At 51.7% G+C, this 15,516-nt stretch overlaps 1 protein-coding gene across 6 annotated transcripts in view; it reads right to left on the reverse strand.

Annotated features, from left to right (window-relative positions):
- Positions 1 to 15,516, reverse strand: part of LOC133350325 (protein strawberry notch homolog 1-like) — a 105,065-nt gene that overhangs the window by 13,548 nt on the left and 76,001 nt on the right. For 5 of the 6 annotated variants that reach the window (XM_061564570.1, XM_061564599.1, XM_061564590.1 and 2 more), the window contains exons 12-24: positions 14,595 to 14,744; positions 13,759 to 13,894; positions 11,724 to 11,829; positions 11,010 to 11,163; positions 10,483 to 10,659; positions 9,478 to 9,575; positions 8,207 to 8,286; positions 6,397 to 6,453; positions 5,082 to 5,489; positions 3,577 to 3,698; positions 2,163 to 2,294; positions 1,556 to 1,691; positions 353 to 465 (exon numbers count right to left, since the gene is read on the reverse strand). In XM_061564570.1, the coding sequence (XP_061420554.1) occupies positions 353 to 465; positions 1,556 to 1,691; positions 2,163 to 2,294; positions 3,577 to 3,698; positions 5,082 to 5,489; positions 6,397 to 6,453; positions 8,207 to 8,286; positions 9,478 to 9,575; positions 10,483 to 10,659; positions 11,010 to 11,163; positions 11,724 to 11,829; positions 13,759 to 13,894; positions 14,595 to 14,744 (1,869 nt within the window). The remainder of the gene's footprint in view (positions 1 to 352; positions 466 to 1,555; positions 1,692 to 2,162; positions 2,295 to 3,576; positions 3,699 to 5,081; positions 5,490 to 6,396; positions 6,454 to 8,206; positions 8,287 to 9,477; positions 9,576 to 10,482; positions 10,660 to 11,009; positions 11,164 to 11,723; positions 11,830 to 13,758; positions 13,895 to 14,594; positions 14,745 to 15,516) is intronic. The other variant, XM_061564609.1, reaches the window with a different exon arrangement.

Consider the following 15,516-nt stretch of genomic DNA (forward strand, 5'->3'; position numbering starts at 1 on the left):
CACATTATTTCTTACGGAGGAAAATGTGCTTCGATTTCAGTACTTTCGAATTATGTTCTGGTTTTCAGGAACGCATCCCGGGCGTAAACCGGGGTATTGCCTTCGTTATGTTGCGGCGAAGTTTAATCCGTATAGTTACAGGTGACCGACACCCTGCTCTAAACGCAGGATCTCTCTGGGTCCTGGCTCCGTGCGTGACTCAATGGGTTCTCTGCTGCTGCTACTGCTGCTGCTACTGCTGCTACTGCTGCTGCTCCTGCTGCTGCTGCTGCTGCAGTGAAGGTAGGCGACTAACCTCAACGTTGGACAGGGTAATCATGGAAAAAAGCATAGCGTTGTGCGTCGTACTCACCAGGCTTTCCAGTCGCTTGGCCACGATGGAGGCAAACCTCCTCTCCCCGGCGAGCTCCGAGATGAGGAAGAGATACTCCGGAGCCGACACCTGGTTGGAGCGGTGCGTGCGACCTGCACGCGCGACACAATTGACAGGTGTCTATTATAATTGTTTTTTTACCTTTATATCTGGCAACAAAACTGACACCTTTTTTTACAAGGAGTCATGTTTACATAGACCACAATACCTGCAGTCATAATGCAAACAAAAAACATAACTCTGATAATGTGCACTGTCCTTGAAGTTGATTGGTCCACACCCGAGACAGCTTTCCTTAGAGCCTAGTCTAACATGGGTTGGACCAGATGACGCCAGATAAAAGGGTAAAAAAACAATTATCATATTTTTACTATTAATTATGTTTGAAAATCCATAAGAAAAACGTTTACCAGGTAAGGCCCACTGAGCTATTTAGCCCATTGAGCGATAAAGCAGAAGTGACCTGGTCACAAATGATAGCTCGGCGAAGTAGCTTATCACGTGAAATTTATAGCACCAAATACTCTAAACACACGTTTGATTCTAAATGTGGAGGGCAAAACCAGAGGATCCGGAGAAAAATTCACGCGACCACAGGGGGAACATGCAAACTCCAAATATACAGGCGTCAGGGTCGGGATTGAACCCACGACCTCCTGCATACCAAGCGAGGTAGTTAACATCTCACCACTGCGACGCCCAGTCAACAACAAGGCAAGCGGGAAGCGCGGTGTCAGTGAGCGTCGTTCTCCGCGAAGTTCCTCCGGGTATGGAGGCTCCAGTTGGCACTCAAAATGTAAAAAGCGCCGTCTCAATTCATCGGGGGGGAGCTCACCTCCACTGTTGGTCTCACAATCAACTGCGAAAGTTCCACTGGACGACGATGTGCGCAAGCATCGGCGCAGGAAGAACATTCTCTCCGCTCAGCGGTAATCGTTCAATCGCAGAGGAACAATGGGCCGGAATCGACCCCGGACCTGGGATTCGAACTCGTGTATTTTTGTTGGTCGGTTCAAAGTGCCACCCGGCCAGATTCGTACAATTGCTGCACCGTTTTCGCTACGCCGGACGGTGGAGGGCCTTGACGACACAACTGCGGGCGGATCATTCCGTAACACCAAAAAAAATCGACAACGAAACTCGAAAAACCAAACAAAGTTAAAATGAACATCATCCTCGTACCGAACTGCTGAATGGCGCGGTCGGCGCTCCACGGGAGTTCGAGCGTCATGTGCACGCGCCGCCTCTTGTTCTCGGCTCGCCGGTCGGCCTGCAGGGAGATGCCCGAGCTGGCCGCCTCCGAAATGATGGCGACGTGCTGCACACGCACGCATGCACACAAAGACAAAGATCGACCGTGTAGCCCTTAACAGACTGCTGGGGCAAGTGCTGTTAGAGTAGCAACTAATAAAGGCCGACACGGCACACCAGGGGGATGGGTCGAGCACCATGACCGGCCCCCGCTTTCGTCTCCCGCAGTAGCAACATTTACACACCGCACCAGACACCCATTTAAGGCCGAGTCGACCTAGGGTAGGCCCAGGACTAGTTCAGATAATCGTCACTGCTGTTGGTGGCCATGGGCGGAAATTTAACTCCGGTTGCCTGAGTTCGCTCACCATTTCAATCAATTCACAACATTCAAGCACTCGTTTAATCAATTAATTCATCTGCCCGTTCACTCATTCATGCATTTGCTCATTCGTTCACTCATGCATTCATTCATTCTTAGTCAGTGAAGAGCCCACATACAACCTCTCCTCCCCCCCCCCACTCGACGGTCACGCACCTTCTCGCCGGTCATGAACCGCTGCTTCTCCTTGATGTTGACGATGTCGATGTGGACGCCGGGCTCCGCGCGTGTCTCGTACGCGACCTTGCCGTCCGCCTTCTGCACGATGCGCCCCTTCCTCCCGGTCATCTGGCAGAGCGGACACACGCACGGACGGGGGGGGGGGGGGGGCGGTCAGAGGCGGCCGGACAGCTCGCGGGACACGCAAAAGGAACGAGCGACATGCGCCACACGCCTGGGGAGTGACCATTGCGTTGCCAGTCACTTGGAATTAAGCCACGGTGGCTACGAGATGTTAACTACCTCGCCTGGTATGCAGGAAGTCGTGGGTTCAATCCAGACCCTGATTCCTGCTGCTGTATATTTGGAGTTTGCGTGTTCTCACTCTCATCATCATCACGGTGGCGAGGAGATGTTAACTACCTCGCCTGGTATACAGGAGGTCATGGGTTTGATATCCGACCCTGATGGCTGCTGTATATTTGGAGTTTGCGTGTTCTCTCTCTCATCATCATCACGGTGGCTATGAGATGTTAACTACCTCGCCTGGTATGCAGGAGGTCGTGGGTTTGATCCGGACCCTGATGGCTGCTGTATATTTGGAGTTTGCGTGTTTTCTCTCTCCCTGTGGTCGCGTGGATTTTTCTACGAGCGTTCAGAGTATTTCACTGCTATAAAGGTCTACACAATAAGCTATCATTAGTTGCCAGGTCGATTCTGAAAAAGAGCTAATAGCTCAGTGGGCCTTATCTGGTCAAATGTAAAGTTTAGTTTTATAGTTTCATCAATTGCGAGACAAATATTTTATTACATTACTCGTGCGTACGTCATTTATTGAGGAGTCTCAATATTGTTTCTCAAAGAGGGTTCAGCACGAGGATGTTTGACCAAATTCCACCAATGTGTGTTTTGCACGTGTGAGGGTACCTGGAGGAGAAGCATCTACCGCTTGGGCTTGGCCACCATGGCACAAATGCCACGGCAAATCCTTTGAGCGCCGTTTTTTTTTAACCAAGTTGATGGGCGATTATTTTAATCAGTTTTGCCAGCTTACTCTCGGTTAAGTCGCCAACAGCAACATAACTCAATACCAAGGTCGGTTCAACATCACGAGAGTTATCGTGCCCAAGCCGTATACAGATGGACGGGGCCGCCGCATCACCGCTCTCAACCTCAGAATTCGATCAATCGGTCAAAATTCGATCCAATGCATCGGCGCATAAACGACGAATTCGCTTAAACGGAGGGTTAACGACGAGTACTTCGGCATAAAACCAACACGTGGCCTGGACCCAAAACACAAACACGGCCAACAAGGCCCCATACACACGCGTTTTTAACTTCTGCCCTCCGTCGGAAAGCGTCGATAACGGGCGTGTGCGTGTGAACGTGCGCACGCAGCAACAAGAACCTCGGCCACGATGGAAGGCCCTCCCAGCTTCTCAATGAGCTCGTCGAGCGTGTTCAGGGGCAGATCCTTGGTCAGCTCGTCCACCTTCCTCAGCAGATCCTGCTTCATCTCAAACAGCATCCCTACAGGGCGGCAGCAGCAGCGGCAGTTCAATGTTAATGTTCCGTTTAATTGAGGGATTACTGCTGTGTGTTGGTATGAGTTCTGGGACTGTGTTGTTGCTGTTTTGCCTACTTGGGATTGGTCTTATATAATTAATGTATTAATTCATCATGATAATTTACATTTCCAAGGCACATTTCATCTAAAGGATTCCAATGCGCTGCATTAAACAACCAAAACTTCTGGGAAAGGACCATTTTATAGAGGTGAGTTTCCAGGGAGGATTTATTCATTTTTACTTCGTGACTTCTTCACCATTTTTGCTGTTTTGCACTCCGATCGTCTTTTTGTTGTTATCATTTGCTGTTGTAACTCGCTGACCCTGTGCCTATACTGGACGTCTGTGAAAAAATAGCTTCAACGCTCATTGCGATTACTCCTGGAATCTAAACAAAGACTGATTGGGACGGGCAGCAGTGGCGGCAACCAGCACACGGGCAGCACTAGGGGGCGGCACGACTCACACGCTTGCAGTGGCCCTCTCTCGCGGGGGGCCCGAGGCACGGGGGGCGGGGATACAAAACGGCCGGGGTAAGCCCGAGCCAAAAGCCGTCGTCCTAGTAGCAGCAGCAGCGGCGACAGCTTTTGGCCAGCCGTCAAACAAAGAAGGTGGACACCGCATCACGGGGCGTTTTCACGTGCGCTGTTTCTGCGGCCGTTCGGAACACAATTCCTTCCGATATCCGGAAGCCACTGGAGCAATGCACTTTTAAGTCATCTAGATTGAAAAGTATTTCTTTAGAACTGCTTATTTGTGATTAGTTTGTTGTCCTTCCCGTGCACCTCCGAGAAGCGCGGTTGGCAATACGTATGGTGGTACATTCGGATTGTTTTTTCAACGCAGCAGGGAATACTGCGCGATAACTGCAGCTACCACAAGATACACGTGACACATTTACGGATGGGAGAAGGGATTCGTTGTGATCTACCCCTTCCCCATAGTTAACTCTGTACCGTGGACCGAACCCCACGATGCAATGGCCACCGTAGTTTTTCAGCCAATGATCAATCACGATGTTTCTTCATATTTTACGTTATAATTCACAAGGCCTGGAGGAGGCAAGCAGTGTTTGCGAACTTCTATTAAGGCTGGAACACCACTCGATGGGGCAGTGTGGCCTGCACTCTGGGGATGCCCTCAGCTGCCTTTGTCTCTCCAGCTGTAGCCCGGTTGGTTACGTACGATGCGAAAGTAGTAAAAAAAACACAATTTTTTTCAGAACTACGTTTTGTCTTTAGTTTGCCGTCCTTCCCCCCGCACCGCCAATTAGCACGGTTGGCTACGTACGGTGCGAAACAAGTTCAACACACAGTACGTACATATGCCCCGTGCCCCGTCTCACCCGAGTAGTCAATGGGGACGGCAGCCGCGGACGTCATGGCTCGCGCGGGGTCTTCCGGCGTGATGATGATGACGTCGTCGTCATCGTCGTCCTCCTCCTCCACCTTGATGGTCCGCCCCCCGTTCTCCTGCTGCGCCGTACGGAACGCGTTCATCATGGCCGCCGCCGCGGACGTCGCCGAGCCGTACGGCGGCATCGTCAGCATGGGCGGTGGAGCGCCCAGCGGCGGCAGCGGAGACGCGGCGGCGCCGCCGTCGTCGCTCTCGCCCTCGCTGCGGAACTCCAGGCCGCTGTCGTCACTGTCCCGGGCCTGCGGGCAGCCCAGGAGGGCCGCCATGGCCGGCGTGACGGTGGTGGCCGAGGCGCCCTCCTTCAGCCGCGCCAGCTTCCCCTTCCTGCCGCACCGCTCTGATTGGTGCAGCCGGGAGGGGGGGGGGCGGACAAGGCAAAAACAAACCAGCCGTTTGTGGAGCGTCCCGGACTGTGACGTGCGCGCGTCTCGGAGAGGAGATTATTTAGCCCCGTGAAGTCGGCTGACCCTGTGCGGCACAACGTGAGCGCAAGCAGCAACGGCTCGCGAGTGGGCATTAGTCGGACGATTCGATTTTTACAATTGGGTAAACTTGCAAATCGCTTTTCAAATGTGGACCGTGAAGCTGGTTCACGCGGCCTTTTAACGTCACGCAATCTCGAACGTCCACTGCGAAGCGGACGGAACATATTTCATAATTAATACGCCCGCAGTATTAACCGGGGCGGGCCGGGGGCTTGAACAGCAAACCCCTACAACAAACGGCAATCACGCCACGGCTCAGCTATGTCATCGCCCCCGTAGTCTGGGACGGTGGGTCTATTATTGATCGTATTGGAGCGTGCGTTCGATCCCTCAGGCCCCCTTTTAAAAACGGCTGTCGCCCCGACATCCTCCTGAAGGCAAGAAACCCGCCCCCACCCCCCCCTTGCCGCACAAGCCGGCGCCCAGCGCGGCGACGACGAAGATGTCGACGACGCCACCCGTCTAGCGGCACACACACACAGACGTGGGGACAGAACAGAGGCGAGAGAGGGGCTTGCTCTTTTCTTTTTTTAACTACACACAACTATTTTCACGTTGTCCGATTAGACTGGTCATCGATAAACCTGTTGAGTCGTCGATGGACTTAAAGGATTGGATATCTCGGGTCTACACAGTGAAGCAGGCAGGCCTGGCGACGTGCTTGATCGGCCAAGGGGCTTTAAGGAGGTGACGTCATCGCGTTTCTGCCTCTGGCCGGCACGGTCTTCACTGTGCGGTGTCTTGGGGGTCACTCCTCACCATTGAGCCGTCTTCTTTTCATGTCTGCCTTGCTGCACGCATCTGCACACTCCTGTCCTAAGAAAATAAGCAGTAAGAATTCTTCCCCTTTCCAAAGCCGCATCCTCGACACGTGTTCACATTTAAATGCTTTAGAAAAATCGAAACCGCATCGGATGCCTTCACAGGAGCAGCCACGGAGCGGCGTAATGGTCAGCTCCCCACCACAGGACTTGCGAATCAGAGGTCGCCGGTTTGATTCCTTCTTCCGGCTCGGCAGTGAAACGACGGTGCAAAGTTCTAAATGCCTCCCAAGCCCCCTGCCACCTTGTTCCACCGGGCAATATAAATCACTACGGCACAGGTAGGGACGTGTGCGGTGGTGGGGGCGCAGCAATGTGGGGGCAATGTGGGGGCAAGAACGTGGGTAGGGCCCACCTCTTCCAACATGTCTGGTCAACGTGAAAGAGGAGACCAAAGACCGTCTCGAATTCGTTCAAGTTAAGTCCCCCCTTCCGCGAGCAGCGGCAGTGAGCAAAGCAATCGGCGGGGGCTGTGGCCTTTAACCTTTTGAAAGCCTTCACCAAGGGCCCGGTCCCAAACGGTGGTACGGATTTTGGCGGGTCCGTGGCCTTTGCCATGTGCTTCCTGTGCAGCAGGGAAACCTCAAAACAAACCTCTTCCCCCGTGTATGCAGTTCGTTTGTAGGTTCCCTCAGCTTCACCGAACATAAGACTCGCCTCCGTTTTAGTTTTCGAGAATGATACCGCGTTATATTTTAAGTGGACGTCTATTCATATGGATCAATTATGAGACATGGTTCAAATGCAGTTGGGTAAAATATAAATATATTGTTAAACAAACTATCTTATGCCCTCGTTAAGCAAGTGTTCATCCCTCAATGGTCCCTAAAATAGGTGCGACTTTAAAATAAAATTATTCCATTCTCACTGCAAAGACTGCCACGTAACATATACTGGTAATAATTTGGTTAAAAAAAATCTGTCCTGTATAATATTTTCTTTCAGAGGAATGTGGAATTTCCACAACTGGTTCAGGGCTTCCGACAAAGATTTGTGTTTCGATTTAAAGCTTTCGTGACTGCAGGGATTCATCTTCTTGGTTCTTTCGGTAAAGTCACGTAGAAGGGAAGTAATAAAATAATAAAAATAAAACATAATAAAAAAATTCTCACGACGTTTCGGCTACAACGCAAGCAGCCGTCTTCAGGTGAAGAATGGTAGTGTCTCATTCTTCACCTGAAGACGGCTGCTTGCGTTGTAGCCGAAACGTCGTGAGAATTATTTTATTATGTTTTATTTTTATTATTTTATTACTTCCCTTCTACGTGACTTTACCGAAAGAACCAAGAAGAAGAAAAAGATGTGTGTCTTTTCCACCCATATTGGCTGCGATGTCGTTATAGCAACCTGATTTATACGTGATTTTATATTCCAGTCACGGTTTGCCTTGGGCCCATCATCATCATTTCGCCAAGGTGAATAAAATTAGTACCGCTTTTCAGAGTCAACAGTGGTAGTCTTACAGTCAAGACTGATCCCTAACTAAAGCAATGGGCAATTTCCACCACTGGCTCAGGAAACACCACTTGGTCCACTCAACCAGAAATAAATACCTCTTCCAGCAGGTCTACAAAAGCACCGGTGGTGGTGGTGCTGGTACCGACCGTGCACCACCACCTCTCGCGTGTGACGCTGGCCCTGACGGCACTGATCCAGCTGTCAAATCAACGGCGTTGGCAAATGTCTCGGTGGCCCTGCGGTGCGTGGTGGGTGCAACGGCGCGTGTCACACTGCGCCAGGGGTCTTACTTATTATCCTCTTGGGTGCGGCTCGTACTCGGGCTTTTCCGCTCGGGAAATTCTTCTTGATCAGAGCCTTGAGGACTCCACTGCGGCGAAAGGAAGCAAAAGCACACGGTGCCGTTTAGAGCGCGTGGTCGCTGGTGACCAGGCCGAGACCGTTCATTCTTTTCATTTGAGACTCCCTCCCCCCACCTCCCCCCACATCCAACCCCCGTCTGGTGCCCGCTATAGGCCTGGCATTCCCTCCCGCTGGTTATCGATGTAAACTGTACAGCACGCGCACACACACACACACATCGCCTTCAAAAATCCAATATTAAATCAACTTCAAGATCGTATTCGGCATCCTCAAGATCCGGATAGACTCATACACATGCCAGACACTTCCCGGCCATCTGACTTCAACTCTTTTTAAACACTCTGTGCTAGAAAAAACAAGGCAATCTGTGAAAACCCTCAATAAACATTGGCACAATGGCGGGAATAATTTAATTTAATTACAATAATACTTATTTTAATATTTCTTCAACTTCATTCTTACGTTCTTTCTGTACCTACACAGATATCGGTCAGAGACGTCCCTATAGACGATCAAAGAAGGCAAATGGAATTGGGCATGACACGTGGGCAGGACGCGACGATATCCATCGGAAGAGGCTGCTGCTGGTGGTCGAAATCTTTAGATCATTAGGAATGTTCGTCATTGCTCTGGCTACGCTGCTGCACACAGCTGCCAAGTCATCCAGCACCGTGGTTATTCATTATTATCATTAGCAACTGCTTTTTGTGTTTAGTTTGTCCTTCCCCCGCACCTCCCATTAGCGTGGCTGTCTACGTAGGGTGCGAAGGAAGTTCAAACATATTGATGGTAGCATCACTGGACCATGAGAGACGGTGAAGAGATGGGGCGGGGCGCATTCGTCCAACAATGGATCGACAATAGCTGACGCTGATGATGCGTGTCGGACATTAAATCACTTCACAGACGTTGTGGACTTTTTTAGCACGATCTTTAATTCGGTACGAATTGGCTGCCGCTGTCGGCACGGGCATTGGAGTGGTCTACGATTCTGACGACTGTGAGGAAGAGAAGACCTGAAGAGCACACGGTGGGAGGCTGTCACAACAGATGTCGGAGGCCGCTGCATGTCTACTGTGCAGCAGCTTCTGTGGGATCTGGCGAAGGGGGAGAGGCTGTGGAATCCACGGCTTCGGTCGAAACGAAGCCTCGATCTTGTCGACACGTTAAACCGACGATGAAGGTTGCGAGTTCGTACCCAGCTGCCGAAACGAACTTGTCGATCGTCCCGTTTCCGAGCTCCAACTCCTCCCGGGTGCGTGCCTCGCCGGTCGACTGCAGTCCGATCACCACGCACTGCCGTCGCGCACACGCAGCACGCGACAACGTCAACATCGGGAAGTGCCATCAAGGGACCACTGTGCCAGGCTAGGTACGCTTTGGGGCTCACAGGTGGAGTGGGGAATGCTCGCAAGCACGAGGTCAATGGGTTAACTGGCTGAGATGACTGGCAGATCGAGAGGACCTGCCCCAAAATATAGCAATGTGCCGTGTCTGGAGTTAGATTCCCGCTCACGTCCAACACCAGTGACGATCATCTGAACAGGTCCTGGGCCTCCCCTAGGTCGACTCAGCCTCAAATTAGTACCTGGTGCGATGTGTTCACGTCGCAACGAGGGAGACAAAGGCGGTCGGGCGTGGTGTTGGCAACCCTACCCCCTCGTGTGCCGTGCCTGCCTTCGTAGGTGCTCGCTAACAGCACTTTCCCCAAAAGTCTGTTAAGGCTATACGGGAGATCGTTGTCTTTCTTCACGTGAAAGTTGTTCGTCCGGTTATCTAAATATATAAAAGGGAAATTTGTGATATGTGTGTCTGTTCGAAATGTTTAGCATACTTCACAACATGCAACAAACTTTCAATTTGGCATGTGGGTAGCTTCCAGACTGTACACAATGCAAAAAGTATAAAAATAGACTTTGTAATTTTGGGGGGGGCGCAATAATGTATATATTTTGCACGGCAAGTGAGCGGTGACGTCACATCTGTGATGTCACCCGCAGTGTTGCCTGCTGACGTCACGCATCCTCCCACACCAACCCTCCGCGTAGGCCGTGTATTAATCCAAGACAAGAATCAAAGTCCCGGGCGAAGCCGGGTCATATAAAGCTAGTGTACAATATAAATTCTCAACACAACAATCCCCCGCCCGGGTGTACAAAGCGTTGTAGGGCTTTTTAAGCGAGCGCTTAACCACGTAGCTCACCTTGCCCTGCTTGAGCGCCTCATGCGCCAGGGTTACCGCTTGCTGAACTTTGCCCGCGATGCACATGTACTTGAAGAACCGCTGGTGCGACGACCAGAACTGACCCCACAGAGACTTGCGCGACACGTCCGGGCACACGCTGGCCGCGCGGTCAAACTTGTCCATCATCTCCAGCCACTGCAAGGCAAAGGGAAACAACTTTAACACGTAGGCCTTTGCGACCAATATTATACATAATGAAGGTTTTTGGGTTAGATCATGTAAATAAAAAAACTTTATTATGAAAGACTAAGAACCGCCGTATTGCCTTTACAGACTGTTGGGGCCAGTGCTGTGAGTGAGTGCCTATGAAGGCCGGCACAGCACACGAGGGGGTGTTGGGTTGCCAGCACAACGCTCGGCCGCCTTTGTCTTTCTAGTGCTGATGTTTACACACCACCGGACTCGGTTTCCCGTGCCTCAATCGACGGAATCTGTGCGAGACAGGCCAGCCAGGGAGTGTTGCCGCCATGTGCTCGCTCACTCACCAGCTTGACCGCGCGGTCGTACACGTTGCGGAACTGCTCCGGCAGTGGAATCTCCACCACGCGGAAGGTGACGCCGTGGAAGCTGAGCTGACGGGCGATGTACATCCCGCTCAGCTTCATGTCCATTGCCACGATCTCCATCCCGCCGACGCCCCTGACACAGCCCAACACGAAGGTTATCAACACGAGCGCGCACACGCGGAGATGGTCAGCCTAACGAGGCGCAGCTATCGAGCAAAGTGCGCAGGCGGTGCAGCTGCGACGGGGCCCACGGGCCAGAAGGGACGGGGGAGTGCGGAAAGAGGAACAAGGAGCCCCCCCCGAATCCATTCATTACACAAGGCCCATGCCAACAACGCTACTCTACTGGGGTCAAGTGTTGTTGGCGAGCACGTATTATTAAGGCCAGTACAGCACCCATGAGGAGGCCGTGAGTGTGGTCACACTCCTGACAGCTCCCCGGTGCTGATGTTCACACACACCATGGGAGGTACTCATTTAAGGCTCAGTCAACCTAGAGGTGGGCTGTACATTGCTCGTTTCGGCAGGAACACCTTTTGACTTTTAAAACAGCGCTTAAAAATCCAAATGGTAAAAACTAGCAGACCGAATGCCAGATTGTATTCTTTGTGTGGCTGAGTGACAAACAGCTTTCATTCCCTACCTGCCCGCAATGTCTTGCTGCAAATAATACAAATATAATAACGAGCTCACCTCCTCTCAATCGACTGCAGGAACTCGTCGAAGGTGTTGAAGGGAGTGTCCTTCCCCCAGATTCCGAGGCGGCTCATGTACGCCATGTTCTTCGGCTCGGATGCACCTAGCGGAAGAGACGGACGCACGCACACTTAATATCACACTCGCACCTTCGCACACTTGCGTTCCATTCCACTTCTGCTGCTGCTACAATGAATCCTGCCCCCCCCAACCCGTCTCCCAAATAATCCGGCTGTGCGGTGATGTGCACAGATTCCGGAAACGTAACTCCAATGACTGGTCGAGTTTATTAGACTGCGAAATGTCATTTAAATAAAAAGCCAGCCTCCATGTGTCACGATCCTCTCTGCAGTCTGGGCAACGGCGACAGCGTAGCCGAAGCCCAGCTCTCCTCTCTCAAGTCTGCCCATCGCTGCACGTGGTGCTGTGTCCCTGGCTAAGACTGCCCAGTCCTCTTCTTCTTCTTCAGGTGCAAGATGGAGACGACGCTCTTGGAGAATTTCTTTGTTGAAGGTGCCAATTATTCAAGTTTGCTTCTGGGGTCTTAAGATATTTTTTTCCCCAAAGGCTCTATCAGTGTGCTCCATTGGCCGGGCTTGGGTTGGCAGCGCGATGTCATCCGCGTACGTGAACTTGCAGGAGGAGGATGTCGCCGGAATGGCGATATCCTCCTCCCGCAGCTTCACCAAGATGGACAGTGAACAATCGGTAACTCGGCACTTCTCAGTGGGGTGGGTCTCCAAGGTTGAGCGTGTGGCTACAGGGCAGGGGTGTGGCTTGCAGGGCAGGAGGTGGGGCGACACGACAGGGAGGCCCAGCCACAGAAAAAGGGTGGCGCTATGGGATAAGGGGATGGTTTACGGGGCAGTGAGAGGGGCTCAAAGTCAAGGGGAGGGGCTATATGGAATGGGGAGGAGCTCCAGGACAGCAGGGTAGAGCTAAACACCATCAATGATGCTGCCGGGAGGATGCAAATTCTGAGTCAACGCTTGCACATGAAACCTTAACTTTACAATAAAGCAACTGCTAATTATACATGGGAGACTTCTGTTTCCTTGCTGAAACAATAGAACATCTCAGTCTATTAACCAGCAGTGTTTGTTCGAACAAGGTTTTGACATCCGAGTCTCTTCAGCAGGGTGTGGTCCACCGAGTGATTGCCACTGGTGTTAGAGGCAAAAGCCATCCTCAAACACCATGGGGGCCTGAACTCGGTGTCTGGGAGAGCCGCAAAACAAACACAATGGACGCACAAAAACAGCAGCAGGCTGCAAGGCTCTGTGTTGACCGATGTGAATTTTATGAACAGAGGACTTCGCCGAAATAATTCCACTGGACGTTTCGGCCGTCATAGTGCAGCAAGCGAGACACGCACGGTTTCGCTCTCGTTGGGGAATCATCGATACGCTCCGGCCGGTCTACTCGGAGGGAGGGGTGTTCGTGACAGCGGTGCGCAGCTGGATGCGTCACCCCGACGTGAAGACGGCCCAGCGGCCCAACGAGCGAAGACAAAAAGGACGAGGAAGGCAGATCCTTCCTCATATTCTTAGGTTTTTTCGGTAAAGTCCCGTAGGTAAAAATTAAAGTTAAAATTAATAAAAGTAAAATAAAAATCACGACGTTTCGGAGGCAACACAAGCTTCCGTCTTTACATAAGAATATGAATCCTTGCAGTCACGAAAGCTTCAAATCTAGATCCTTCCTCGTCCGCAGAGTGCCGGTGAACACGACGACTCGGGGCAGGAATGGGGAATAAGAGAGGACCAGGAAGGCAGACTCTACATCGGCGGGGAAACGCTCGGGAGACTAAGAATTTGGTGAAAAGGTCAGCAAAGAAAACCATCCTCTCCTCCTTCCCTAGACATATTCTGTCAATGCGAGAAGGCCAGTGAGCCTAGTTACCTATTCTGAAGGGACCCGGCCCCAGGTTACTTGTGCGTTTCCCTCCCCGACGTTCGCGTTCTGCATTGGGCTCTTGAATAATAATAACATGTAAAAAAAGTAGTAAATGCGGTAGCGGCGCCGCGGTCACCTGTGGCGCTGGCGTAGACGACGCGGGCGTGCGGCAGCTTGTTCTGCAGGTCCAGCACGGCCTTGCCCGTCTTGGTGGGCTTGGCGGCTCCCACGGGGCACAGGTTCTTCGCCTTGTGGCACTCGTCGAACACCACCTGCGGGCCGGCTCGGTCAAGGAATCCAGGGGGGAGCACGGCGAGAAACGGGGCGGCCGCGCACGGCTGTGGGGGGCTGGGGCCGAGGGCTGCTGAACCGCGACTGCCTCCCGTGCCACGGGGAGATTTAACCCCGAGCGAAAGCAACGGGGAAATGAGTGGCCTCGCGAGTTTTTTGCGGGCGAGGAGAGCAAGGGGGGCTTTTTTTTCGCTGGTGTCGGTAGAAAGTGAGCACTTCGTTGTGCATTTAAGACAGTAGTGTGCATAATACAGGGGGTTATTTTACTAAAATGAAAACAAATATTTTATTTACCAGGTACGGCCCACTGAGCTATATAGCTCTTTATCAGAAGCGACCTGGCCACAAATGATAGCTGAACGAAGCGGCTTATAACGTAGAAATTTAGAACAGATAAATACTATAAAAGGAGTGTCGGTGAACGCTGGTAACACCACGCGACGACTGAATTAATTTCACCGTGTCGGGTCGCGGAGGTTTTTTTTGTTCATGACACGCGGCCCAAACCCGAAAAGAAACCAAATTAATTAATTCCACCGAACACCGCCCTGGACACGCAGAAGTATACGTGCGGGGGGAGGGGGGGAGGAGCGGTTGCACCGTGGTGTGGTGGGGGGGGGGGGTCTCTTGCGGCGTGCGCTTGCAAGTCGCGCGACGGGACCTCGGCGGCAAAGAGGATACGACTCCGTCGAACTCGGGCCCGCACCAGTCCAGCACCTGCTTGATGCGCGTGCGCATGGTGCCAGTGGCGAAGCTCTCGCCGATGAGCGCCGAGTACGTGGCGAAGAGGACGCCCTCCCGCATCCGCCGATCCGTGCTGCCGTACTTTATCTGTGCAGCACCGAGGAGGAGGAAGAGGAGGCGTCAACGGTCGGGAAAAAAACGTACTGGCGCAGCATGAAGACGCTTGTTCAGCCGCCGAGCTCACAGATTTGGAATTATCCAACCTCCTATGACACAAGGTCTGTAGCATCACATCGATAAGGACACTTAAAACTGGCAGTTTCACTTGTGTTTTTGAAAGCGTGGGGTTTTTTTGTCGTATTTAGCCCTTTGTCAATCCACGGCTGGATGAAAGACTCCCAAACCGTGACGGTCATCAAGATGGTTTAACCATACTTCGTCACAGTGCTCAGTTAGGTTTGGTGAAGCACCGGGAAACACCAATGCAGAAGTATAGAAGTACCAAATGACAATGCCGTTTTGCACTGCCAACCACAGCTGCCCCTCAGCGTTAATCCAGCCGAGCTTCTGGGATACGAACCGATCGGGCAAATTCGGGGTGAACTAGTAACATGACCTCTTAATTAGAATCCGAATATTTATTTATACTGGAGGAATCCGATGAGCTATAAGGGGCGGGTCAGAATGTTACAACAGACAGTACAAAACACGATAAGAGTGCAAAGTATAGGAAAGGTAAAACATTACTAAAAAAAATAACTATTTTTATTTTATTAGTTCAGGCCCACTGAGCTATTAGCTTCTTTCTCAGAAGTCACCTGGCGACAAATGATAGCTTAACGAAGTGGCTTATCGCGTGCAAATTGATAGCGGCCAAATAATGTAAATAATCTAAGTTACAGCAACAAGCATTAGAAAA

Source organism: Lethenteron reissneri, chromosome 4 (assembly GCF_015708825.2).
Source record: "Lethenteron reissneri isolate LAM-NWPU_2019-01 chromosome 4, ASM1570882v1, whole genome shotgun sequence".
NCBI lineage: Eukaryota > Metazoa > Chordata > Hyperoartia > Petromyzontiformes > Petromyzontidae > Lethenteron > Lethenteron reissneri.